This window comes from Oncorhynchus clarkii, chromosome 29 (assembly GCF_045791955.1).
Source record: "Oncorhynchus clarkii lewisi isolate Uvic-CL-2024 chromosome 29, UVic_Ocla_1.0, whole genome shotgun sequence".
NCBI lineage: Eukaryota > Metazoa > Chordata > Actinopteri > Salmoniformes > Salmonidae > Oncorhynchus > Oncorhynchus clarkii.
In genome coordinates, this window is record NC_092175.1 from 10,661,653 (window position 1) to 10,681,031 (window position 19,379).

The following is a 19,379-nucleotide window of genomic DNA, read 5'->3' on the forward strand; positions in this document are numbered from 1 at the left end:
AGTGCCTTACTCAAGTGCACATCGGCAGATTTTTCACCTAGTTGGCTAAGGAATTCAAACCAGCGACCTTTCGGTTACTGGCCTAAAGCCCTTAACTTTTAACTTCCTCCACCTCTCTTTTTCACTTCATTCCTCCTCCATATTACAAGTATGTGTCTTCTTATGATAATATTGTACTTCTTCTAACATATATCTCAAAATGTCCCTTTCGAGGAACAACATCTGTAGATGATTTGGGGTGCATTCCTTCTCAAGGGGGACCAAAAACAGCTAGCTGAAAGCCACACCTGTAATGTTTTGATAGGTTGCCATTGTTATAAACTCAGAAAAAAAACGTCCCTTTTCCAAGAGCCTGTCTTTCAAAGATAATTTGTGAAAATCCAGGGTTTAAACACTGTTTCCCATGCTTGTTCAATGAACCATAAAAAAATGATGAACATGCACCTGTGGAACAGCTTACAGATGGTAGAAAATTAAGGTCACAATTATGAAAACTTAGGACACTAAAGAGGCCTTTCTACTGACTCTGAAAAACACAAAAGGAAAGATGCCCAGGGTCCCTGCTCATCTGCGTGAACGTGCCTTAGGCATGCTGCAAGGAGGCATGACAACTGCAGATGTGGCCTGGGCAATAAATTGCAATGTCTGTACTGTGAGACACCTAAGACAGTGCTACAGGGAGACAGGACGGACAGCTGATCATCGCAGTAGCAGACCACATGTAAAAACTCCTGCGCAGGATTGGTACATCCAAACATCACACCTGCGGGCCAGGTACAGGATGGCAACAACAACTGCCTGAGTTACACCAGGAACGTACAATCCCTCCATCAGTGCTCAGGTGGTCCGCAATAGGCTGAGAGAGGCTGGACTGAGGGTTTGTAGGCCTGTTTTAAGGCAGGTCCTCACTAGACATGCAACAACGTTGCCTATGGGCACAAATCCACCGTCGCTGGACCAGACAGGACTGGCAAAAAGTTATCTTCACTGACGAGTCGTGGTCTCACCAGGGGTGATGGTCGGATTTGCGTTTATTGTCAAAGGAATGGCCGTTACATTGAGGCCTGTACTCTGGAGCGGGATTGAGGTGGAGGTTCCGTCATGGTCTGGGGCGGTGTGTCACAGCATCATCAGACTGAGCTTGTTGTAATTGTAGGCAATCTCAACGCTTTGCATTTCAAGGAAGACAGCCTCCTCCCTAATGTGGTACTCTTCCTGCAGGCTCATCCTGACATGACCCTCCAACATGACAATGCCACCAGCCATACTGCTCATTCTGTGCATGATTTCTTGCAAGACAGGAATGTCAGTGTTCTGCCATAGCCAGCGAAGAGCCTGGATCTCAAACCCATTGAGCATGTCTGGGACCTGTTTGATCGGAGGGTGAGGGCTAGGGCCATTCCCCCCAGAAAAGTCTGGGGACTTGCAGGTGCCTTGGTGGAAGAGTGGGGTAACATCTCACAGCAAGAACTGGCAAATTTGCTGCAGTCCATGAGGAGGAGATACATTGCTGTACTTAATGCAAATGGTGGCCATACAAACCTTTACACATGCTGCCCTAAGCATAAAAAAAATGATATTTTAATAAGCCTCCATCATATATCATTAACGTATTTTACGTTTATTTTAAATTATCTAACAATATTAAATATATTTAATGTCCATTTTATTTCAGTTTGAATCCCCGAGCTGAAGTATACAGCTTGAGCAGCAATTTAGAAGTAACACTGTTGAGAACTGTGCACCATTGGCATTTCACACTTTAGTTGTTCACATTGTGCAATTTGTAATATGTAATGTGTAATTAAAAGTATAACATTATTCAGTTTGAAAATGAACATCAAAACATTTGAGTAAGCTAAGTATGAAGAACAATATCATATTATAAATGAAAACTTCAGCTATAGAAAAGGATGCTGGGTAATATTTGCCTTTTTGTGCACATACGTTTTTGAAAGTATACTTTAATGAACACATTTTGTGGACATTTAAGTTAATTATATTTTTTTGAAAGTATGCTTCATTTTGTATATTTTCTTGAGATATGAAAAATTATACCCTCAGGAACCATGTTCCTCAACTGTGATGTATTACTTTAGATCCTTGTTGCATAGAAAAGGTATGTTTTGGAATATTTGTATTCTGTATATTTGAATTATTCCTTTCACTCTGTTATTTAAATCAGTATTGTAGAGTCACTAAAATGTTTTTGATCCACCTCAGTTTTCTCCCATCACAGCTATTGAACTCTGTAACTGTTTTACAATCACAAATGGCCTCACGGTATCATCCCTGAGCAGTTTCATGCCTGTCCTTTAGCTCAGTTCGGAAGGACAAATGTATCTTTGATATGTTCGGGTGGTTTAATACATAATTCACAGTATAATTATTAACTTGACCATGGTTAAAGAGATATTACATTCTGATTTGATGTTGTTGCAGATCTATCAATCATTGCCCTTTTAAGAGGCTTTCAAAAGGCTCCCTGGTATTTGTAGTTGAATCTGTTCTTAAAATCCAATACTTGACTGAGGGACCTTCCAGGTGTTGTATGGGGGACAGAGGAAGGGTTAGTCATCAAAACAATTATGTCAACCCCTATTACTTCACACAGAATCCATGCAACATATTGTCTGATTTGTTAAGCCACATTTTACTCCTGAACTAATTTAGGCTTGCCTAAACAAAGGGAGTGAATACTTATTCAATGACTATGTTTAAGTTATCTCATTTGTATTATTTATTTTTTACTTTGACATTACATAGTATTTTGAGTTCATTGTTGATAACAAATGACAATTAAATATATTTTAATCCCACTTTTTAACACAATAAAACTGGAATAAATACAAGTGGTATGAATACTTTGCAAGGTACTTATAGTGTACTTGATCACTCACAAGCAGAGTATACTTAAAATATACTAGAAAAATACATCTCGTATTTGAAGTATATTATTTAAATAGTACGATTAAGTATGAACCTGGTGACAGAAATGCATTCTTGCTAATAAGCCTGTAGCGATATCTCTTTCACTCTCACAGATCTGGTAGTGTAGCTGCACATTTCCGGTTGCTAGCGACCAAGAGTTTATGAATTCAAATCCCATTTAATAATGATGAGTGCCAAGAGTTGTCACAGTGCACATATTTTTTTAAGTGCATTAATTGAAATCAGAATACACCAGCATACTGTCATCTTCTAGAAATAACACCAAGTTCTTGTTTATATTTCTGTTGTATATATTTAATGCATTCTTGCTTATCTCCATTGTGCAGCAGGAACTTCAGGTAGCTAACAGCCAAGAGATTGTGAGCTCAAATCCCAAGAGAGGTTGAGTGTTAAGTAATCAGCATACTATCCTTTAACATTAACACCTGAATTTAGCTGTAAAATGCAGTAACTAGTTGTAACTATTTTCACCGTAACTGGAACAAACCGGGAACTAAACAAAACCTGCAGGAGACAATTACTGTTTAATTGTATTTAATGTCAATTATGTCTTTCAGAGTAAAATATTCTAAATTACATTTGACAACTGAGTTTTCAGGTGCTAAAATGTCACTTGTAGTTTCATGGTATCACATGTTGAATTTTTGCATTCCCATGTTGTCACATTTATTTCACATTAATTTCACATGAGATCAGGTTCTCTTTCACATGTGTTCACATGTTGTCACATGTAGTTTATTGTTATCACATGTCGTCACATGTTGCTTCACATGTTCACGTGTTCACATGTGAATTTCTTGTTTTCTTTCTCGTACCCTGCTGTTTGTCTTTTCGACTCTCTTTCCTCTCACTTCTCTCTTTTCTTCCCCCCTCTCTCATTTTGTTCTATTTAACTGTTCCAATTCATCTCATCCACTGTGAATTCATTGTATCTGAGATGCTATGGTTTTGGTGTGTGCTGCCAAACATTATACTGTCTGAGAGTCTGAGAGTGCTGTGCCAAGTCTCCTCTCTAACTTATGTGATCTCTATCTCCACCACCGATTTCCTCTCTATTTAGCCTCGATCTCTTATTTATTTATTTATCTTATATCTCAATATTTCTCATTTTCTTTCTTTCACACCCTACTCTACCCCTCTTTACATCTCCATGGCTTGTCTCTCTTCGCTGCCATGCACTATCTATCCTTCTTTATCACCCCCTTTCTCTCCCATCCCCTTCTTCCTCCACCTTCTGACCTTACCTGAATCTGTCTTTTACCTTTCCTATTTTCTCCATCTCAATCCATCACCTTCCTCCAACCCCTTTATCGCCTCCTCCTCATGCCCCTTTCCTCTGTCCCTCTCTGTAGTAGGTGACAGCCACATCCCTCCAAAGTCTCTTTCTCATCCCCCCTCTCCTTCTCTCTGTCTCTCTCTATATAGGAGTGGGTGACAGCCACCGACCTGCTGATCTCTCTGGACAGGCTCAACACTTTCGGAGACGAGTTCTTCAAGGACGCCAAGGTGCTGCGATCCTACTTCTACGCCATCTCTGATTTCTCTGTGGGAGCCAGGTAACACACACCTGACACCCGATTGGTTCTCAGAGGCCTTTGGCTGTCGCCGTGGATACTCCCTCCAAAAACTTCAAAGAGAGACAAAACGATCACGCCTTTCCTTCACTCTCCTCTACTTCTTTCTCTTTCTCAGTCCACCGGGGATTGTGGTCACTGCTAGAACTTGACATTAGCCAAAAAAAAACAAGAGAAAGAGAGAGAGAGAGAGAGAGAGAGAGAGAGAGAGAGAGAGAGAGAGAGAGAGAGAGAGAGAGAGAGAGAGAGAGAGAGAGAGAGAGAGAGAGAGAGAGAGAGAGAGAGAGAGAGAGAGAGAGAGAGAGAGAGAGAGCAAGAAATAGCAAGAAAGAGAAGGAGGGAGAGCATATTTGCTGTGTAGTTTTGATTTATCTTTGTTTTGTTTGCTTCTTTCTCAGGCAGACTCAACTATAAAACAACAACCCAGCGTGGCCCACTTGATAGATAATAAAACACATATGGCGAACGTCCGCTGCACATTTCCTCCCTCTCTGTATCCTGTTTACATGATAAACAGTCTCAAGGCAAGCCCTGCGTGGTCCTGGACAGAAAATACATAGAAATATAGAAACATAGAAACATAGCCACAAAATTTGCCTCTGTTCCTGTCAACTTTTCTGTTTCTGTCCCTGCTCTGCCCCTGGTCCCTAGACCTGGGTTCAAATACTACTTGAAATCATTCCAAAACTGAAAACCCGGCCCCATGTCTGCTGGTCCCTGGGCTTATTCCTCACAGTAATGAGAAGGGACAACAGGAGGAAGGCAGAACAGACAGGATGTCCATAGTCACGGCAGGATAACAAGGATGTTATTAAGTAATTGAGATGAAGCCTTCACCCACTGCTTCAAAAGGATCTGATACCTGTCATAAGTGGTTATGATCACAGCGAGGCGTGACAATCTGACAAATGACCCAACAATGTCACCATGACACCTGAGGGAATGGCGAGGGGCAACCTGACCACTTGTTTGGTTAGTGTAGCATACTTAGCCTAGCTCATTGGATTGGCCATAGCAGTGCAAGCACAATTCTCACACTGAATGTTATGAATGGACACAATAAGTGCCAGGGTGCGTTAATGTGCTGGCTTTAATGGTCAACTAGTGGAATATAATAACTAAATATAGTAAAAATAAATGATTCAGAACTGAGCTGTACTGAGCTGCTATTTGATTCATATCTGTGCCGTACTGAGCTGCTATTTGATTCATATCTGTGCCGTACTGAGCTGCTATTTGATTCATATCTGTGCCGTACTGAGCTGCTATTTGATTCATATCTGTGCCGTACTGAGCTGCTATTTGATTCATATCTGTGCCGTACTGAGCTGCTATTTGATTCATATCTGTGCCATATTCATTATTGTGGTTGTGAAGTGTTCCTCAGCGTCTGCTAGTAGAGACATCTGATTTGGTGGTTGGGGGCACTTTTCACTTCCTGGCTCACAACTTCCTTGTCACAACAACAACAACAGAAACAGAAATAACTGATTCAAAGCCGTTAGCATGAAGTGTCTAGATCTGGGACAGCTGGCTAAATCTGACAGGGACAGGCGCTGAGCCCCCCCCCCCCCCTCACAGAAAGACCCTCTACAGGACCAATGACAGAGGATGAGTTCCAAATGGAATCCTACTCCCTATTTCATGCATTACTCTAGTCAAAATTATTGCACTATATTATAGGGCATAGGGTTACCATTCGGGACGCAGATAAGCACTCAACAGAACCAATGACGATAAGGAGAATCAGACACTATAAAGATAGGGCCTGAGATAACAGCTATTAGCAATACATTCTTGATCATTAAATCACCTTGGATAAATTGTGTCTTCTAGTCACAGGAAATTGTATTTTCTCGACTGGTTGGAAAGGAAGGTATAGCATAAGAACGCACACACACAATCACTCACACGCACACGCACACACACGCACACACGCACACACGCACACACGCACACACACACACACGCACACACGCACACACACACACACACACACACACACACACACACACACACACACACACACACACACACACACACACAAACACACAGTGACTGATATGTAGTTGTTTATGCTTAGGGACAGCTTGTGCAGACGAGAGTTGATCACACAGGGGAGCGGAACAGCGCAGAGCAGTAGTCACTGAAGGGGATAAAATCTCCACCTTATCCCAGGCGATGTATCTGCCTCTGAGTGAAGGTAATGGAAAGTGACAAGTCCTCACAGTGCAAAAATCTTCTCATTTTACACCTATTCTCCACTACCCTGTCCTATTCTCTATTAATTTCCCCCAGTGTGTGTGTGTGCGGGCGAGCGTGCAACAGTGCGTGCGTGTATCCTCGGTGCATGCGCGTGCGTCCACACAAGTGTGTGTATATTATTGTGCCCACGTACCTCTCCATCTTTTATCCCGCAGGTGTAAGTGTAATGGCCATGGCAGTGAGTGTGTGTTGGACGAGCAGGGGGCTCTGGTGTGTGACTGTCAGCATCACACGGCCGGGGGTGACTGCCAGAAGTGTCACCCGTTCTACCAGGACAGGCCATGGGCCAGGGCCACCGGAGACTCTGCCAACCAGTGTATGAGTGAGTACTGGAGATTTGTTAAGTCACCCTTGGGAGGTGGGTTATAGTTAGTGAGTACTAATATTGCACGGTATACCGGAGCTTCAGTGTTTTTTTTATGCTTCTGTACTAGACGTTTTGTTACAGTCAATACTTCAGTCAAATATGTCTCACATGATTGAGAGGGTCAAGTATGTATATCAGCGCAGCCCCTTTTAATAGAGTGAAGGGCAAAGTGCCTGCTCAACTGACTCATTCATTGCTAGAGCTGTCTGGGTTGCATTGTTAGCTCCCAACTCATGTTGCACCGAAGGTAACACACTTGAATAATGCAACACAGTATGTAAGAAATGTTGAAACTGATTATTAATGTTTGCAAACACAATATCCATACACCCTTATGGCAAAACCACATGATTTCACATGTCGAAAATCACATGATTTTACACGTGACATTTTCACATGTTTAGATGATGTGGATTTTGACATGTGAAATCCTGTGAAACCATGTGTTTTTGGAACACTTCACATGTGATGATATTTCACATGAAGTGTCACGTGATCACATAACCATTCACAAACGTTCACATTAGATTTCACAGGTGATGCCCTACAAACAAAAATGCATTGTCAATGATACACACACAGTGATGTGAACATCCAGTGTTTCAAATGTATGTATTTTTACACACATGACTACATTGTGTATGTTTATTTATACAGTAATTATTCAAAATGTTCATAGATGGGATTTGAACTCACAACCACTTGATTTGCAGCATTACGTGCTTCCTGCTACACCACCATATCTGTGTCAGTAGCTGATTTTACCTGTATTCCTACACTTTGGATCTCAGCTTTGTATTTGACCAAGGCCTGAAATATGCTAATGAGCCCCACGAGTACATTTCCCCAACCTATCAAAGTGCAGTGATGATCCTTACATTCTACAGACAATATTAGGCAGAAAAAATGTCACGTTATACCGAAAAGGCACCATGTGAGAACATGTGTGTACCTGTGAGGTGTACCTTTGACCTATTTGTGTCTAAGGTAGCAACACTGTTCCCTAACCATACCCATTTGTTTCTACAGACAGTGTATATATACGTACAAGCATGAACTCGGTGGCATTGCAGAAACAGTGAGGCACTCCCAGCCAAGAGGTTGCAAGTTCAAATCCTCAAAGAATTCATGTCAAGTGTCCTTGAGCGCTGCTAGTTTTTAAGTGGATGTTAAGTTCTTGTCCGTAAGTCTGTAGACATATTTCATTAATAACACTCACTAAGCTTTTGATGTGAGCTACACTGCAGCATTACTTGTCTGATTGACAGCGACCAAGAGGCTATGGGTTCAAAATCTAATTTTAAAGCCCAAGAGTTGTCACAGTACAAATGATAATTTATTTATTTTTTACACTAAATGGAATCAGAATACAGCAGCATACTGCCATTTTATAGAAATAAAACCTTGAAAATGTTATATATATATGTTAATATATTGACTTATTTTACTGCAACTTTTAGCAATGTGCAGAAATTGCCAATCTCCAATATGTCCCCATAACTGGTGGTGCAGCAGGAATTTAAGGTAGCTAGAGTTGTAGATTTACAGATTTTTCACTGAACAACCCGGGAACAACCCGGGAACTTGAACAACCCGGGAAACTAGACAAAACCTGCAGGTGACCATGACTGTTTTGTTTCGCCAAGGCAGCAGCTACTCTTCCCGGGGTTCAGTAACATTGAGGCAAATAAATATACAATTTTAAATATTACATGACATTACATTTCATAACACTTTACCCCAATACACAAAAAACTATACAGATAAATAAGAAAATATCTCATCGATTCTCCTCTTTCTAAAAAAGCTAATCTAATGAAGAAACATGGAAAAGGTACTTTAATTGCTTTTGTATTGAAGGGAGTATTTTATAGCGCTACTCCACTATCCCATGCAACACGACATCCATGTGTACCTGTTTGTAGAGTGCAGGTCTTATCATGTGTATGTGTGTCTGTGCCTGTGTGTGTCTCTTCACAGTCCCCATTGTTCCATAAGGTGTATTTTTATCTTTAAAAAAATAAATGATAATCTTATTCTACTGCTTGCATCAGTTACCTAATGTGGAATAGAGTTCCATGTAGCCATGGCTCTATGTAGAACTGTGCGACTCCCATAGTCTGTTTTTGACTTGGTGATTGTGAAGAGACCTTTGGTGGCATGTCTTGTGAGGTATGCATGGGTGTCTGAGCTGTGTGCTTCAGACACCTCAGTGCATTCAGCACCTCGGTGCATTCAGCATGTCAACACATCTTACAAAAACAAGTAGTAATGAAGTCAAACTCTCCTCCACTTTGAGCCATGGGAGATTGACATGCATATTATTCAGATTAGCTCTATTTGTGAAAGGTGCAAAACATAACTCCAAATATGCTGATTTCAAAACTGATTTTCACCAAAAAAGTTATTAATTAACTTTGTCTCCCTTACCACCAAAAACTCATTAACTTCTTCATCTCTCTGGTTTCCACTAGCTTCCATAGCCACAAAGTCCAATTCCACAGCTACATTCTGCCTTTATGTACATACAGTTTCTACCTCAAACACCTGGTACCCCTGCACATTGATCTGGCACTGGTACTCCCTAGATATAGCTTCTTGTGTCACAATTTGTTTTTTATTATTTAAACTCTGCGTTGTTGGGGAAGGCCCTTGGGCATGGCTCACACAATGCTAGTATAGTGGGTTCGATTCCTGGGACAACCTGTACGTAAAAATGTATGCACGCATGACTGTAAGTCGCTTTTGATAAAAGCAGCTGCTAAATAGCATACTGTATATCGTTGTGTTTACAAAGTGTTCCTACTGAAATAATATTGAACTTATCAGATGTTAATGTAACATCTGTAAAATGTTGTTGTAGCATAATTAAGATGAATTCCATGTGTTCTGTCCATTCATGCATGCATATCTAAGCGTGAATGTGTTTGTGTTTGTGTGTGTGTGTGTGTGTGTGGGTGCTTACGTGTGAGTATCATAGGGGTTCAGGCTTATCGCGTTGTGCACTGAGCGGTGTGCTGCTGCAGAGGAATTGTAATTGGTTGGATGGATAAACCCGTAAACTAAAGGCGCCTCGTGAATTGTTTTTATGCTAGATTCCATTAAGCAACAAGATTGTTTTAATTACACTCAGACTGTGTTCCATATGCTACCCTAATTCCTATATAGTGCACCTCTTTTGATAGAGTGCCATTTGGGATGCGGTCCCAACAGTCTCTGTACATAACAGACGACGTTTCTAAATAGACTGCTGAATGTACTGTAGGAGAAGTGAATATATTATTCAATAAATACAACTCCCTACAAAAAAAGCACTGGATGTGAAAGTATAAGAGGAATAAAAATGCCACCCTCCTGTATCCAGTGAGATAGAAAGTCGTTTTGACGCAGCTTGCCGGGCCAAGCTCTCTCGGGCCTCTCTGCCGTCCGAGGCATGTGTCTGGAACTAGCACCACATGGTCCGGCTTGTCAGAACACAAACACTGTAATTGAAAATGCCATATTTTCTCAGCCAAAAGAGAGAGAGTTGAGCAAAGTTCACACACACATGCAAGCACGCGTGCACGCACACGCACACACACACACACACACACACGCACATGCACACGCGCACACACACACACACACACACACACACACACACACACACACACACACACACACACACACACACACACACACACACACACACACACACACACACACACACATGTTTGTTACAACATCCTTCTGCTTCTTAAGAAGTTACTTAGCACACTAACCAGTTCCTAGTTCGGAAGCGGTGTTAATCAGGGCACCTGAGCTTCCTGCATTGAATACATGTGTAATGACTCAGGCAGTCTCAATCTGTTTGCAGTCACACGCGTTTTCACTCATGTTCATCTTGAAATCAAATCAAATCAAATTTATTTATATAGCCCTTCGTACATCAGCTGATATCTCAAAGTGCTGTACAGAAACCAAGCCTAAAACCCCAAACAGCAAGCAATGCAGGTGTAGAAGCACGGTGGCTAGGAAAAACTCCCTTGAAAGGCCAAAACCTAGGAAGAAACCTAGAGAGGAACCAGGCTATGAGGGGTGGCCAGTCCTCGTCTGGCTGTGCAGGGTGGAGATTATAACAGAACATGGCCAAGATGTTCAAATGTTCATAAATGACCAGCATGGTCAAATAATAAGGCTTTTTAAATCTCACATTATCACGTCTGGTACTTGAACAGTAAACAAAAATCTACACAGGTAAACAAAGTGATCTTGAAAACGAGATGGTGCATCTCAAGAGATTTCATCCTGCAAAATGTCAAACAAAAATGCATAAATTGTTGACTGTAGGTTGTATTATATCTTATATGTTCACATTTGAGTCATTAGCAGACTCTCTTATCCAGGGTGATTTACAAATCAGACTTTCATATCTTTCTGCATGCCCTCCTGTATACATTTAGGCCCGAATCCTGTAACTTGATAATGACACATGCTAAGGTGTGGATGTCCTTGATGATATTGATATTCTAGTGAATAATCTAACAATCAAATATACTCTAACTGCAAATACACTCTTTTCCTACACTGCCGAGCAAAATACTAAATAGAATGGAGTCTTTCCTGTCTTCCGGCATCAGGGAGGAATAATCATATGGTTATTGCAAACTCAACAGAGAGTTTGATGTGTAATAGAATGGGTAATGTCCTACAATCCCCCCTCGGGTAGTCATATAGGCAGACAGCAGAATACCTCGGTGGAGAGGAAATGCATGCAGCGTACTCTAACAGAGCCCTGTGATAGGAGGTTATCACCTGAGTAATTGTTTCTTGTACAAACGTGAATTAAAGTTATCGCGGTGCCCCCTGACTATAGGATTGGCTGCTCATTTTGACCGTGTGAATTGACATTAGTAACCAGCCTGTAAATTATGATACAATCCCACACACATTATCTCTCATAAACATAACCCCCACCCTTTCTCTCTCGCTTTTCCTCCCCCACCTCATTCTACCACTTTTCTCCTCCCCATCTCTCTCTTGCTCGTTGCTATTACCCTATCCCTCTCTTCTGCCCCCACATCTTACTCTCGGTCTCTCTCTCTCCCTCCCGCTCTTTACCTTGCCTCATTTCCTCCCTCTCCCTCCCTCTTTCCCTCTCCCCTTTCCTTCTCCCCCACTCTTTCCCTCTCCCCTTTCCTTCTCCCTATTCCCCCACTCTTTTTAATCCCCCCGACCCGCTCTCTACCTCCTCCTTTTTCTCTCCTCAGAGTGTAACTGCAGTGGGCGAGCGGATGCATGTGTGTTCGATGCGGAGCAGTACCGTAGCACAGGGAGTGGGGGGCGCTGTGTGGACTGTAGGGACCACACTGACGGACCGCACTGTGAACGCTGCAAAGAGAACCACTACCGACGGTCACCACAGGACCTCTGCCGCCCCTGCGACTGTAACACCATAGGTAAACCATCTATTTTAGACCGTTTCATGTACATGAATTCACTCAATCAATGTTTTGTTCATTGTCATTCCTTAATTCTTATGCAATCAGTTCACTGTAACTTGTTATTGATCTTTAAAGAGCAACTGTACCCCGCAAAAACTACTGCTGTGGTTGAAAATGGCCTATGTGTCATCAATATGAGTCAGAAATGCTTAATTCTAGTGTAAAAATTGGTAACACTTTACATTAAGTTGCCTCTATTGCCATGTAACTAAAACCATAATAACTGTGTTAACAACACATTACTTACATAGGTTTTTGCTATGTAATAGCATGGTAATAGGGTTGTTGCGGAACACTTTACACATTCACTTGCTGAAGGTTATTCCACATGTGTCACTACTGATGTTATTACACATTCTATTGTTCCACTATGTAACTCATGTTTTGTAATTACACATTTGTAAGTCATCCGTGAATTGCCATGTCAATAACTACCACTACCATTGAATCCACATGTAATACCAGGGTTGATAAATAGGCTAGGACCTGGCAACATCAATTGTAACAAGGCACATGCTTTCAATAACTGCCAGCAATTCTTATTTAGTTTATTTCTGTTATTTCTATGTTAGAACATTGTGGTTACATAGGACATACTTGTAATTATAAAGCAACTTAATGTATCTTGAAACCCAGTTGGGTATAACCTTTATAATTACTATGTAGTTACACTTTAACATCCTTTCTAGTTACAATGTAACAACCTTTGCAGACAATAGTCTAACCAGGAGAAATTAGGAGACGGGAGAACATTAGGTTTAACCCTTTTAGTTACATTTTACTTACAATGTAACAATATTTAAAAACCAACTCTGTCATTACAATGTTGCTACAAAGGGATATACATGAATTTACGATGTGCTTACAGGAGCAAGCGACTTAATGTAAAGTGAAGTGACATTTGAATTACTTTGTAGTTAAAAGGTAACAACCTTTGCAGAAAATTGGCTAACCAGGAGAAATGAGGATACAGGATCTTTTTTTATTCATGTTCACACCATTCAAATTCAATTCAAGACTCAAAGCAATAACTATTTTAGTTAGTCATATGTACTAATGCAGGGCGGTGGTAAAGCTAGCTAGCTAGCATTTCCCCATTATTCACTAATGTACGTAGCTAGCTAGCTAGCCAGTGGCAGTTCAGCTAAACCTATAGGGTATGGCAAAGTGGGGAATTTTGCCTTTCTACACTATTTAAAACTATTTCAAATGCTATTTGGAGAACAGCAAAAATGAACAATAATGCAATATTAGGTTTAAAGGTATGTGGAACAGCATATATAATGTCAACTACTGCTCAACCTCATCATAGACTGACTGATTTACTTGTGGAGGGGCACATACAGGCCAACTTGAAGTTTCGACATCCATAGGGTTTAAAGTTTTTCACAAGAAAATTGCACCACTATCGTCACATTTTCAGACAAATGTAAAATAGGCTACTATTCCTAATGTGATGAGAAGATTGCATAGTCATAATTTAGGCTGATAATATAACTCAATCACTGTTAGCGAGTACGTAGTGAAATAGAGGATGCCTAATCAGAGACTTTTCTTGTCCTTTCTTTGCGTGGGAAAATGTTTGCCTTTTATAAACACATTTCATACAATTCTACTACACTTTATATGACTGGACACATGAGCAACATCTTTTTAATACGACACAAATCAGTAGCCTACTCTGCTGACACTGACAAACAGATCAATATAAACAAGCTTGGCTTGGATGCAACCATATAATCTAGGCCTACGAAAAGGGGAGACACAAATTGGAGGAGGAAATGATTGGAAATGGTTCCCCAAAAAACTTTCCAGTGGTACTGATCCAATGATAGACACGGTAAATATGCATCTACTTATCAGGGATATGGCCGATGCGCTCCGCTGGTGCCCATAAGATTCTGTTCACTCAATTGGGAGTTGAACATTTCGCAACACTCGCATTAAACATCAGCTAACTGTTTGTATGTGACCAATGAAATTTAATTTTGTTTTATTTGAACATTTTGATAACTAGAGACCAGACCTGGGCAGAAAATAATAGTATTTTGTAGTTTCTTTGAAAATACCAACTTTTCAAATATTCAAGGTAGTCGAATGTAGAGAATCAACTACTGTCAACTATTTCCTTTGATATTCAATTACATCTCAATTTACATAATATTTGAAAGTATTTTGAATATCTCTCAGAAAAAAATATAACATTTGAAGGTATGTGAATATGTGCAAGTTATTTAAAAACAAACCAAAATATTTATTTGATGGCTACCAAATGTTTGATGAACCAAAAACTAGAAGAGTTAGCTAAATTACTATGGATTTTTTTCCCCTGGTTGACACAGACATGCTCAGGAAAGTGATAGCTCAACTTAAACCTTCTACCTGCCTTCTCGATCCAATCCCCACCACCTTCTTCAAAACAGTTTTAATTGCATATCTGAAGAAGTGCAAGCTATTGTTAATAACTCCCTGTTCACAGGAACTTTCCCCACTGCACTAAAAACTGCTATGGAGAAACCCCTTCTGAAAAAAAGTAATCTAGATTCTTCATCTCTTAATTTTTGGCCAATTATTTTTAAGTGCCAACTGTACTTTTGAAAAATTACAATCTGGCTTTCCACAAATGTAAAACTAGTTATCCCAGGTCTACTAGAGACATTTTCTTTCTCGTCTCTTTTCAGCAATAGCCACTTGCTTTCTAAACTATGTTTTTACTATGATAGTATTTTGAATTATTGCGATATGCCTAGGCCTATTTAACTACTTTTCAGTGACCGCAACTCAAAAATCAGCTACAATATACAGTGCATTTGTAAAAGTATTCAGACCTAAAAGTATTCAGAGTATTCTTCCGTTTTTCCACATTTTGTTACATTACAGCCTTATTCTACAATGGATTAAATTAATTGTTTTCCTCATCAGTATACACACAATACCCCATAATGACAAAGCAAAAACAGGTTTTTCTAAATTTTTGCAAATGTTTAAAAAAACAACTGAAATACCTTATTTACATAAGCATTTAGACCATTTCCTATGAGACTCAAGATTGAGCTCAGGTGTATCCTGTTTCCTTAGATCATCCTTGAGATGTTTCTGCAACTTGATTGGAGTCCATGATTTGGAAAGGCACACACCTGTCTACATCAAGTCTCACAGTTGACAGTGCATGTCAGAGCAAAAACCAAGCTGAGGTAGTCAGGATCAAGGGATCCTTGATGAAAACCTGCTCCAGAGCGCTCAGGACCTCAGACTGGGGCAAAGGTTCACCTCCCAACAGGAAAACAATCCTAAGCACACAGCAAAGACAATGCAGGAGTAGCTTCGGTACAAGTCTCTGAATGTCCTTGAGTGGCCCAGCCAGAGCCCGGACTTGAATCCAATTGAACAATCATGGAGAGATCTGAAAATAGCTAATGCAGTGACACTCCCCATCCAACCTGACAGAGCTTGAGAGGATCAGTAGAGAAGAATGGGAGACACTCCCAATTACAGGTGTGCCAAGCTTGTAGTATCATACCCAAGAAGACTCAAGGCTGTCATCGCTGCCTAAGGTGCTTCAACAAAGTAATGTGTAAAGGGTCTTAATATTTATGTAAATGTAATATTACAGTTTTTTATGTGCAAAAATGTCTAAAAACCTGTTTTTGTTTTGTCATTATGGGGTATTGTGATTGATGAGTGGAAAATAACATTTCATCAATTTTAGAATATGGCTGTAACAAAATGTGCAAAAAGTTAAGGGGTCTGAATACTTTCCGGATGTAGTGTATATACAAATGTATGTGGACCCACCTTCAAATAACTGGATTTGGCTATTTCAGCCACCCCTGTTGCTGACAGGTATATAAAATCAAGCACACAGCCATGCAATATCCATAGCGAAGCAGTAGAATGGCCTTACTGAAGAGATCAGTGACTTTCAAATCAGTTCGTCACATTTGTGCCCTGCTAAAGCTGCCCAGGTCAACTGTAATTGGAACATCTAGGAGCAACAACGGCTCAGCCGCGAATTGGAAGGCCACACAAACTCACAGAACAGGACCGCCGAGTGCTGAAGCGCGTAGCATGTAAAAAACGTCTTTCCTCGGTTGCAACACTCACTACCAAGTTCCAAACTGCCTCTGGAAGCAATGTCAGCACAACTACTGTTCGTTGGGAGAGTCATGAAATGGGTTTCCATGGCCGAGCAGCCGCACGCAAGCCTAAGATCACCATGTACAATGCCAGGCGTCGGCTGGATTGGTATAAAGCTTGTCACCTTTGGACTCTGAAAACGCGTTCTCTGGAGTGATGAATCACGTTTCACCGTCTGGCAGTCCAAATGACTAATTTGTGTTTGTTGGATGCCAGGAGAACACCACCTACCCAAGTGCATAGTGTCAACTGTAAAGATTGGTGGAAGAGGAATAATAGTCTGGGGCTGTTTTTCATGCTTCGGGCTTGGTCCCTTAGGTCCGGTGAAGGTTCATATTCTTTCTTTGCTTTTGCACTTTTTACCCCTTTTTTGTGACTTCAGATTGGCGGTTACAGTCTTGTCCCATTTCTGCAAGCCAACAGCACCAATGTGTGAGAAGCAACACCGTACAACCGGCGACCAGAGTCAGCGTGCACGCACCCAGCCCACCACAAGGAGTCGCTAAAGCGCGATGGGACAGGGGCATCCTGGCCGGTCAAACCCTCCCCAAACCCGAACAACGCTGGCTGCGTCACAGCCTGGGATTGAACACGGCCTTAGACCGTTGCGCCACTTGGGAGGCCCTACTGAAGGGTAATCTTAATGCTACAGTATACAATTACATTCTATACGATTCTGTGTTTCTAACTTTGTGGCAACAGTTTGAAGAAGACCCTTTCCCGTTTCAACACGACAATGCCCCCGTTAACAAAGCGAGGTCCATGCAAAAATGGTTTGTTGAGATCGGTGTGGAGGAACTTGGCCTGCACAGACCTGACCTTAACCCCATCGAACAACTTTGGGATGATTTGGAACGCCGACTGCAAGGCATCCTTAAACATCCAACATCAGTGCCCTACCTCACTAATGCTCTTGAATGGAAGCAAGTCCAAAAATAGAGGAGGCTGTTACAGTAGCAAAGGGGGAGACCAACTTCTTAATAATGCCCATGATTTTGGAATGAGATGTTTCACGAGCGGATGTTCACATTCATTTGGTCATGTAATGTATTTGGTAGGCCATTTGCCGCGCACGCTTCGCAAATACACAATCCACAGCTAATTTGTTTTTAAAGCTAATGATCCACTGTGGCCAAATTATGCTCTCTGCTGTAGTATTTTGAATTATATTATTTATTTCTGTATAGGAATGAGTAATTATATAGATAATTTTGGCAAATGTATTTAATGTTAGACTGAACAATAATATAAATGCAACATACAACATTGTCAAAGATTTTCTCGAGTTAAATTCATTAGGCCCTAATCTACGAATTTCACCTGACTAGGAATACAGATGTGCATCTGTTGGTCTCAGATACCAAAAAAGATACTCAAAAAAGATAGTGTGTATCAGAAAACCAGTCAGTATCTGGTTTGACCTCCATTTGCCTTATGAAGCGAGACACATCTCCTTCACATAGGGTTGATCCGGCTGTTGATTGTGGCCTGTGGAATGTTGTCCCACTCCTCTTCAATGGCTGGATATTGGCAGGAACTGGAACACGCTTTTGGACATGTCCATCCAGAGAAGCCCAAGCATGCTCAATGGGGAACGTGTCTAGTGAGAATTCAGGGCATTGGAGAACTGGAACATTTTCAGCTTCCAGGAATTGTGTATAGATCCTTGAAACATGGGGCCGTGCATTTTCATGCTGTAACATGAGGTAATGGCAGCTGCTGAATGGCACGACAATGGGCCTCAGGATCTCACGGTATCTCTGTGTATTCAAATTGCCATCAGTAAAATGCAGTGGTGTTCATTGTCCGTAGCTTATGCCTGCCCATACCATAACCCCACTGCCACCATGGGGCACTCTGTTCACAACGGTGACATCAGCAAACCACTCGCCCAAACGTTGTCTGCCAACTGAAACCTGTGTTCATCCGTGAAGAGCACACTTCTCCAGCATGCCATTGGCAATCAAAGGTCAAGACCCTGGTGAGGATGACAAGCACGCAGATGAGGTTCCCTGAGACTGTTTTTGACAGTTTGTGCAAAAAATATTTTATTGTGCAAATCCAGTTTCATCAGCTGTCCAGTGGCTGGTCTCATACGATCCCACAGGTGGTCTGCGGTTGTGAAGACGTACTGCCAAATACTCTAAAACGACATTGGAGGCAGCTTATGATAGAGAAACGATGATTCAATTCTCTGGCAACAGGTCTGGTGGACATTCCTGCAGTCAGCATGCCATTTGTACACTCCCTCAATACTTGAGAGCTCTGTGGCATTATGTTGGGTGACAAAACTTCACATTTTAGAGTTTCTTTTTATTTCCCCCACCACAAGGTGCATTTATGTAATGACCTTGTTGAATCATCTTTTTGATATGCCACACCTGTCAGGTGGATGGATTTTCTTGGCAAATGAGAAATGCTCAGGGATGCAAAACACATTTCTGCACAACATTTTTGAGAAATTAGCTATCTGTGTGTGGAACTTTTCTGGGATGTTTTATTTCAGCTCATGAAACATGGGACCAACACTTTACATGTTGTGTTTATATTTTTGTTAATGGTAGTTATTTCCGGTCGACTTTGCTGACGCCATATGGTTGC

General features: G+C 41.1%; 1 protein-coding gene across 1 annotated transcript in view; it reads left to right on the forward strand.

Moving 5' to 3' along the window:
* Positions 1–19,379, forward strand: part of LOC139388485 (laminin, gamma 3) — a 241,296-nt gene that overhangs the window by 90,619 nt on the left and 131,298 nt on the right. Inside the window, exons 3-5 of the mRNA XM_071135177.1 lie at positions 4,378–4,508; positions 6,947–7,113; positions 12,408–12,596. Coding sequence (XP_070991278.1) covers positions 4,378–4,508; positions 6,947–7,113; positions 12,408–12,596 — 487 coding nt within the window. The remainder of the gene's footprint in view (positions 1–4,377; positions 4,509–6,946; positions 7,114–12,407; positions 12,597–19,379) is intronic.